The 9732-nt window shown below is 36.3% G+C and overlaps 1 protein-coding gene across 2 annotated transcripts in view; it reads left to right on the top strand.

Moving 5' to 3' along the window:
* The window catches only part of LOC107681901 (double C2-like domain-containing protein beta), a 104710-nt gene that overhangs the window by 70308 nt on the left and 24670 nt on the right, over positions 1-9732 (top strand). For both annotated transcript variants that reach the window (XM_016478273.1, XM_016478272.1), the window contains 2 exons: positions 1795-1869; positions 3150-3259. In XM_016478273.1, the coding sequence (XP_016333759.1) occupies positions 1795-1869; positions 3150-3259 (185 nt within the window). The remainder of the gene's footprint in view (positions 1-1794; positions 1870-3149; positions 3260-9732) is intronic.

The following is a 9732-nucleotide window of genomic DNA, read 5'->3' as shown; positions in this document are numbered from 1 at the left end:
CGATGAGCTTTGTAAAAATCGATGCGTTTCAGAAAGGCGGGGCATAGAGGAGAAACAATAATGTACATTATGTGGAAAATAATGTCTTTTTTGAACCTTAAACCGCATAAACACATTTCATTACACCGAATACACAAAATAATGTTCTTTTTAGCAATGACCCCTTTAAGTTATTTTCTTATTTTCTTGTGTTAAACAGAAACTGAATGTTAACATACTAACTACAAAAAAATTATATATTGACAGCATTAATAAGAAACAGAATAATGTTTGTCCTTTAAGTATTTTTTCTTTTCTTTCTCTCACTAACTTGGTTCTGCTGAATATTCAAAGAAAGACAATTTCATGCCAGACATTTCTGGAAAGACCTGAAGCTCTTTCAGCAGCAGCTCTCCGTGGGAATAGACTTGATTTTATTAGTGCAAAAGCACTCTTGACTGTTGTGTACTGAAGATAACAAACACTTTTCTGAAATCTTGCTGCAAAGTTGCATTATGCAGACAGCTAAACAGAAAACCATTATTTGGACTGCAAAGGTAAATCCAGACTTGGTGAGGAACATGTTCCCTTAATCGAAAACATTCCCCTTAAGGTCTCTGAGAGACAGCAGTGCCATTCTCTGACTGTGAATGTGATGGTTAACAACAGTGTTGAAAAGACCCTCTGCGATACCCTCTTTGATATTGATTGGCCTCAAGATCTACGCAGCCCTATGAATCCAAAGTCCGATGCCACCTCACTGAATCCCACTACAAAGACTGTGGAGCAGAGGGGATGATGGGTGTCAGGTGGTGCAAGGTTTTCAATAAGATCAATGTTTGCCTCACAGACTCTCTGATAGCAGACAGTGTTGTCTAGCTTTGTATTGATATTTACTCGAAATCCTGTGCAGCTTGTAGTTAATTTATGATTTATAAGTTCTGTGTGGGGTTTAAATAGCTCAAAAAACATACTTAATAAAGAATCGGGTTGAATCTGATTATAAGGAAAATTTCAAAAACATGCTTCAGACAAAGCTGCACATTTTATATATATATACAGTGGGTACGGAAAGTATTCAGACCCCCTTAAATTTTTCACTCTTTGTTATATTGCAGCCATTTGCTAAAATCATTTAAGTTAATTTTTTTTCCTCATTAATGTACACACAGCACCCCATATTGACAGAAAAACACAGAATTGTTGACATTTTTGCAGATTTATTAAAAAAGAAAAACTGAAATATCACATGGTCCTAAGTATTCAGACCCTGTGCTGTGACACTCATATATTTAACTCAGGTGCTGTCCATTTCTTCTGATCATCCTTGAGATGGTTCTACAAATGGCTGCAATATAACAAAGAGTGAAAAATTGAAGGGGGTCTGAATACTTTCCGTACCCACTGTATATATTTCTTTATTATTATTGGCACCAACACAACTGCTCAGTTCATTTTTGGATGATTGCACGTCTGATATTTCTGCCGTCTCCACACAGCGATTGGGCTTTTTATGCCCAAAGTGCTTAAGCTTTTTGCCCATACCAAAATGCATGTTAATAGAAAGCTAAGAGCTTTAGGAGAGTGCTCTGCTGTCATGGCATGACACCACCTCCAGTGTTTCTAATTAGCTTATTTGGTCGGATCTGAAATGGTACGTCTTGTTAGAAAAAGCAGGAATTTGACATGAATTGGTTATCTAAAGCCTGTGGAATCTATCAGGCTGACAGCTTTGTGCTGTTGACTTCAGAGGATGTCTAAAAGTGGTTGTTTTTCATAAGTCACGCATGTTTTTTTTCTTTCCCTCTCTCTCAGGGACTCAAACCAATGGATCACAATGGGCTGTCAGATCCCTATGTTAAGCTGCACCTGCTGCCTGGAGCTAGTAAGGTATGTGCCTGCTCTCCCCTTGGAGATGCATTGTTTTATACAATGCAAGGAGGCTTGTAGTTATATGATTTATATGTTTTAAGGCAGTGGTTCTCAACCAGAGGGCTGGGACCCATTAGGGGGCCTCAAGAAAATTCCTAGGGGGCCACAGAATGACTTCAAATGATTCAGATTAATATATTATTATGAATAAAATATATATTCATATTATTATTTGTGCATCTCTAGACTCTTAACACTTTAGCATCTCGTTTGCAGTGTAGACACATTGCACTGCGATAGCTTATTTTATTCTATTCTACTCTGTTTTCAGAACAAGCTCTACCTGTAGTACAATCCAGTTAAAATTACATTTTAAATCACATCAGTAACCTTCAGTAACACATCAGATGGAAGGTTACTTGTGGGAGGTGCCTGTGTTTTTTGTGCATTTTGTTTTAAATAACAAAAGGATGGATGCAGGCTCAAAAATCATAATGAGACAACACAACACAACTTCTTTACTTCAGACTCTTGAGCCTGAGGTATCCAACTTCAAATTAACTCTTAAAAGCACTCTTTTATACCAACTCTTTCTGTCCCAACATGAGTCTAGATTACATTAATCAAACTGGCCAGTGCAACATTGAAATATAAAATGCCACTTTTTTTCTTGTCACTGAACAACCTCTGTGCTCTACAAATTATCATCATACTTCTCATTATAATTCATCTGTTTTTGACCGGTACCCTCTTTGCTCATCCTGCCAACAATCCACTTAGCTACTGACAACATAAGACTTCTCTAAGTCATTCTCCTTCTGTTTGGATCATACGTCCTACAGTACAGCTGAACTCTCCTTCACAGGGTTACAGAGTAATTGAATGGGATAGGATATCTGAGTTAACCCTTTAGGATTAGGAAACACCTAGGCGTTAATCGCACCTGCTTTAATCATTGTTAGGAATTTTTTACTTTTTCCATGCACTGGCTACAACATAGGACACTCTTTTCTTCTCCTCCTTTTTCAATAAATGGTGCAAGAAGGTGTTTGAGATTCATAAAATGATGATCGCCAACCTTGGAAGGTCAAACTAAATATTATATGAGCTGTTTTATTTTCTATTAATTCTAAATGAGGTTTGCCATTTTGCAACCCTGTTATCAGAATGTGGTACATGTCTAATACAGAATTTAAAGCACTAATTCATGTAATTTTATTATAAAAATATGAACAGTGTCAAAGGTGTCACAGGTCTGGCTTCTTAGCTTCTACGAGCAAATCTGTCATCTCTTCCAGGCCAATAAGCTCCGCACCAAGACCCTACGCAACACTCTCAACCCTGTCTGGAGTGAGACCCTGACGTATTATGGGATAACTGATGAAGATATGGTTCGCAAAACACTCAGGTACCCAATCATAATCTATACTTGGTGAGAATTTTATATGTCAAGGCCTCTGTAAAATTCAAGAAGTCAACAATTGTGTCTGAACACTCACTATTTGTGTTGGGCTGACACTGGTACATAACAGTAGCTTATCTATCGTAAAGAAGTAATTTGGTTGTTAGTAACTAAAGTTAACAAAGGGATGGTTACCAAGAAAGATGCATTCGCTACATATTGAGAGGAAAAACATTGTTCCTATGGCGTATTAAGTGGAGTCAGAAGAAAAGGAAAACAGAGAAGATGGCACGCGAAGCAAACCAACTTAAGTTTAATGAGGGCTTTTCAAAAATGTCAGTGGTGATTGAACCTGAGATCCTACTTTAATGAGGAAAAAGAGAGAATGTAGATGTTTTCTTAATTAAGTGTCCATGGTTACATGATTTCCCATGATCCAGTTGTAATTGGGTGTGTCAGGCCCACACCAGGCCCCCATGCAGTGCTGAGTCTGAGACATACAGTAATTACAAGCTGAAAAACCATTTGCCTTCAACAGCTTCAATGATTCTTGGATCACTGCCATACAAGTACTGAATAGAGTGTAGTGGGATGTTATGGCATTCATCAAAATGAAAAGCGTCCAGTTGAAGGACCGGTGAAGGAGGTAGAAATTTGCTTCTCACTCTGTCCTCGAAAACTGATCTGTTTAGATCTGATGGTTGGGGTGTTTATGAAACCTCTCTGTTCCTGTGCAGATGTATCAGCACTCTGGAATATGGCAGTATATTGAGAGAACAATGTTTGCTTTATCCTGTAAAATGGCATTATATTCCTTGGACATTATGTGACCCTGCAGAGCAATTATCAAGATCTAATCACTCCAATTAGCTGGCTGCTGATACCATTACAGTTTCCTCAACATTCTTAACTGTTGCCAACAGAAACGGGACAGAGAGCATCCATTTGTTTTCGCCAATGTTTTGGGGTGTAAAAAGTAGGGTGAGTGATATGCACTGGCCTTGGATACGAGTGGGTTTTTTTTTTAGACGGATGCTAATTCAATTAGCATCTATCTTTGGATAGGCATTTGGATATGTGGGGTAGTAACTGTCAATGTGGAAAGAAATCAGATTCAAATAAAAAGTTGTTTTTAAATGTATGAAACACTAAATTTACACTCCAAAATAGTTAAATAATGTGTAAGACATTTTCCACAAACGTTTTACAGTTTTTGTAACCTGACTCTTTATACCCCTCATTATTGCCTTGCATCATAATTCAAAGTGGCAGTTGCCAGAGGCCTTTAGATTGGTGCCAACTGGTAATCAACCTATCATGACTCACCTTTGCAAACATTTTAAAGTTTTTCATGTCATGTTCTTTTGGCCACCCCCTTTAAGTCATATACGTTGTTGCCTGGTGATTTCACCCCAGCTGAGATGTCATTGGCCCTTTCTGAGTGACATTTACTGCCGCACAAACATGACTGTAGCAAAATGGGTTGTTTTTTACAGAGCTTGGTTGTTTGGTTTGCATTGAAACCCTGTGCGGTGATTGAAATGCTGCATTAGAATAATACCACAGACAAAGTGGCCGTAAAGATTACACCACAGAGGAACATTAGTCTCCACTGTGTGTATCATTACATAACAGCTGTGTTACACACACAATATCCCTCAAATCCATTAAAAGCAGATTAACCATGTTGCCTGAGTAGAGAACCCACTTGGCATTGTCTTTCTAGTGAAATGTTGCAAATATAAGAAATTGGTTTAATGTGTCAGATAATGAGGTCAAAAGTGCAAGCTTTATACATAAATGGACATTTTGATTTTATCTCCTCATGGTTAATGGAATAAATACCAGTAAATGAAAATAACAATATTGTATAGCTAATTTAACTAATGTCCTGCACACATTCACCTCAATGCTGTGTATGCTGTCAGGAACACAAGTCACTACAGAAAATGGCCATTGATTACTGACAGAGCTTTTTGGTCTTTGTCAGTGTTTAACAATTTATTTGGGCTGACAAAGCATTAAATGGGAATCGGATTTCAATTTGGTGTTGATTAACTCTTACTTAATATGAATTAGTTTTCCATTAGAAAACTGCTTGCAAAGGAAGCTGTTACTCTGAGGACTCTTCTAACTACCATCAGTCTCTGTTTCAGATACACTAGTATATACACCTCTGGAAGGGGGAGAAATGTTAACTAATGTCCCAATATTTTGGCCAGATGAGCTTGTATCTAATTAAGAATTCATAGCTTAATACCAGTTTATTGGATCTCCTATATTTTCATTTGAACATCATATACTGACTATAAAAGTACTTTTTATTTGGCCTTGTAATATTCAGTTTTGTCTCAGTTTATAAGACCGTGAATTATAGTAAAGGATAGCAGTGGGGGCGACTGTAATGCCCTACATTTTGTCAGTTAAACAAGATGATTTAATGTGATTTTAATTTTTGTTGAATGCCAGATATTTAGACGGTAACTGGTGGCTACTCTACAGGTTTGAATTTTTATTTATTTTTAGCAAGTTCAAGGGTGACTGAACTAAAAATTATGATATAAAAATTTGTGTGCCTGAATTGAAACATTGGCTGTTTTGGGAAACTATTTTTGATTCTTCAGCTGATCAGTATAAATTAGTAAACAGGATTTAATAAATTTTCAGATAATTATACTCTAGGTTTTGCTTAGACTTTTGCTTTAAACACTTTTTTTTATCCCTGATAGCTAAAGTAATTAGTACCATATAAATGCAAATGCTATTTAGTGATATTAAGTATTAAAGCAGTTGATTACTCTGAACTGTGTCTTTTCAGATACAGTTGATTCATTATTTTAAATATAATTAATTATATTGTGGATTAGTAGTATTTTTTCATTTGCCCCCAACATACTGTTGGCATTTGTCTCAGAGTATTTATTTTAATGGAACTAACTATACTAATGACACTTAAATACTGTAGATTTATACCAAATCAGGGCGGATAAATTGTAGTTTGTAAGTTACGAAAGTTAGGAAAATGTAATGAGACGGAACAATGTGACCTACACTCTCTTTTTCATGAGCAAACTTTGATGTTGCAAGACACTAAAAAGCTTGACACCAACTCCAGGTTCAAGGTGGAGACGTCTAGACAGGTCAGAGCAGCGAGAGCAGGCAGTTATTGTGGGAATCACAGGCTTTTCCCGCTGAGATTGCAGCCCTGGGTTTGGAGGCTCCCAGATTTGTCTGGACTCCGTGTGAATTAATGAGGCAGAGAGTCCGCGCTTGAAAGGTCACATTTCTGTGCTTAAACGCTGCAGTAAAGGCTTTATTCAACACAGCTAGAGTGAGGTGACACTGGGATGAGGCTGGGTGATTTAAGAGTTTGGAAGGGTTGACCTGAGACCTGGGATGAGGGTTTCAGGTTTTTTTTTTGTTTGTTTGGTTTTTTTTATAAGATGAGCTCCTTTGGGATGAGGCTGTATGATGAAATGATCCGGACATACTAACAAGTTGACTCAGCTCCAACCCTGAAAAAAAAACTCACCTGCCTATAGCCTTAGTAATCCTGAAGACATTGATTAGCTTGTTCAGGTGTGTTTGATTAGGGTTGGAGCTGAACTCTGCAGGACTGCGGCTCTCTAGGACCGAACTTGCCTACCCCTGGTGTAGGGCAATAGAATATACGGTCTGTACAGTATAAAAACCATTACGCCTATGAGATGTCCCCACTTTTCACAAAAACAAACCTGTGTGTGTGTGTGCTCTCGTCTGTAGACATCTGGATCAGTAAGGACCCACCTGATGATTCACCATTGTTTTTCTTTAGGGCTGTCTTGCCAGTTTCCATGGAAACCAAAAGTCTCCCTCATAGGCCTTTCCTTTAGGGATCGCTCTCGTCCTTCACATAAATAAACTCTAAATACTGGCATATGCAGTGTCTCACCTCTAGCGTTTGTAAAAACTATATTTTCATTATTTCCTCATGCAGCGTTCTGGCACTTTATAGCACCTTAAATTCTCTCAATAAAGCCTGTCTAGTAAAGTGCTGACAGTCTGTGCCCATATCCCAGTGATACAATTGTTGTCTTGTGTATGACTTGTTTGCTCTTGATCTCTCTGAAAGGAGGGTACAAATGAAAAGGCTAGGCATAAAGAGACAGAGACACTCTCACTAACGGGAAGTGACATCTTCTCTTTCAATTGACCCTTAGCAAAGCCCCCCCCCCATATTTTGGTATGAATTTTGTCTTTTTTTTTTTTTTAAGAAATTCAAACATTAAATACCGTTTTGTGGCTCTTTAATGTGTCGTGACAGATCAGTTCCAGCGGCACATGAACCGATCATTTTTTCATATTTACTTAAAGCACAAAATAAACATGAATGAATATCAGAAGATATTTTATTTAAACCATGGAAAGATGTCAGTACACACCATTTTTCAAGTTTGTCAACCGACGTTAATCTACTCTCCTGTCTGGTTTGTTTGTTGTGTAGCATTTACCTGAAATAATTTTCATTCAATAATTGCTACTACCTTTTACAAATAATTACAAAATGGCAAGTGACACATTGAATTAAATGTGAAATGTTGAAGTAGAAAGACTGAAAAAGTATTTTCTTGTAAAATGTATTTCAATGTGTTTTATCTTCAACTTTGAAAGATAATTTTTTTACAATGTATAGGTTAGTCAAAAAGTAAACGTAGCTAATATGAATGCACGACAAGTCACGTGAAGATAACCAGGGTTTGAAGTGCTGTTGTGCTGAAAGTCTAAAGGAACCATTGGTTAAACCTTTAAATATTTTCACAATGTATCAATATACTTTCAAATAATTATTAATATAATGCATGTGTGTTGGGCAGAGGTTTTCAAACTGGGGGTGCTAGAGCATCTGTGGAAATATGAGAGCAAGTAAAAATTATTTACAAAATGTATTTTAAGACTGTCAAAGTAAATGTGTATCAACATAGAAGAATATGGACATATAATCTGTTTAACACAATCATTTTAAACACATCTGCAAAATTTGATGGTTTAATTCTACTTTCTAAAGACAGCCCTTGTTTTAATCATTAATTAATATATAACAAATGATTTTTATAAAAAAAAAAATTAATACTAAATACTATTTAATACTATATTTTCTAATTAAATTAACTTAATGGAAATTAAATACTTTACAGATAATAATTTAATAATTTGCCAATATAAAATCCAATTTTATAAAACAATGTAAAAGCCTAAAAAAACTTTTTTATAATATTAGACTTCATATTTCACACAGTATAAATGACAAACAAGTCTTTATATGAAAATATACAGCTGCCTTTATCATTTAAAAAGTGATTCCTCACAAAGCAACCATTTTAGTTAGAGATCCTTGGCATCAAAAAGCATGAACCCTCAAGTTAAAATATAGGAGCCAGTCAGGAGCCTTTGTATGTAGCATCTCGTAGCATCTCATAGAGCTTTAACCTTTCAGATTCTCACTTTAAAGCATAATTCATTATTTTTCACAATCTTCAAATCATCTCATCTGCATGGAAACTTTATGGACAGCTTCACAAAGAGACCCACAGCACTCCTACAGAGTGTAAGTCAGACATGTACATGAAGTCAGGCTTCAGTCTTTCACACTTTGACACAATGGAGCTCTGAGGTGTTATCTCACTCCAGCATTCGGTCTTTCCCATTATTCACCAAACCTCATTTGAACATCAAAGTGGTGTTTTAATGGCGGGCCGAACTCCTCCCGTGGCTATGAAAAGCATGTGATTTATCTGAAAAGGCATACCTCCATTGCCAACATCATCTCAGACAGTGACAGCTCTATTCAAAGTCAAATTACCCACACAAGTGGCTCACCTCTCATGCCTTTATACCCAAGAAAGCCTTTTAATTTACACTTGCGATTAAAGAATACAAAAATACTATTTTCAAACACATTTTCCGGAACGTTTACAGACAATTAGATGCAGCTAGATGTGCTTCACCTATTATTTTTCTTATTTTATGACTCTGCAATATCTCTGGATTTATCTCTGCATATTAAAACAAAGAGGACTACAATAAAAAGCGATTAGAATAGCTTTTTTTTAACAGCAGGAACCCCGTCCTCTTCCAACGAGTCTGTCTCTCAGACAAATGTGTATAGTTTATTCATTTTCCTCTCAGCATTCTTTTAGCTCAAAATATGCCTGATCTAAGTTTCTATTACATTGTTCGGATATTATGAAAATCATGAAAATTTTACTTCCCGCTAATATTTTCTGTGGAAATGTAATATTATATAAATTTAATTTAACTCGCTGGCATGATGTAATTATTTCATGAATGAAAACAAGAACTAATAAAATACAGTGGGGAAAATATTTATTTGATCCCCTGCTGATTTTGTAAGTTTGCCCACTTACAAAGAAATGAAGGGTCTGTCATTTTTATGGTAGGTTTATTTTAACAGATAGAGACAGAATATCAACCAAAAAATC

Source organism: Sinocyclocheilus anshuiensis, unplaced genomic scaffold (assembly GCF_001515605.1).
Source record: "Sinocyclocheilus anshuiensis isolate Anshui unplaced genomic scaffold, SAMN03320099.WGS_v1.1 scaffold2571, whole genome shotgun sequence".
NCBI classification, from domain to species: Eukaryota; Metazoa; Chordata; class Actinopteri; order Cypriniformes; family Cyprinidae; genus Sinocyclocheilus; species Sinocyclocheilus anshuiensis.
Note: the sequence above shows the minus strand (reverse complement) of the source record. Positions and strands in the feature narration are given on the sequence as shown.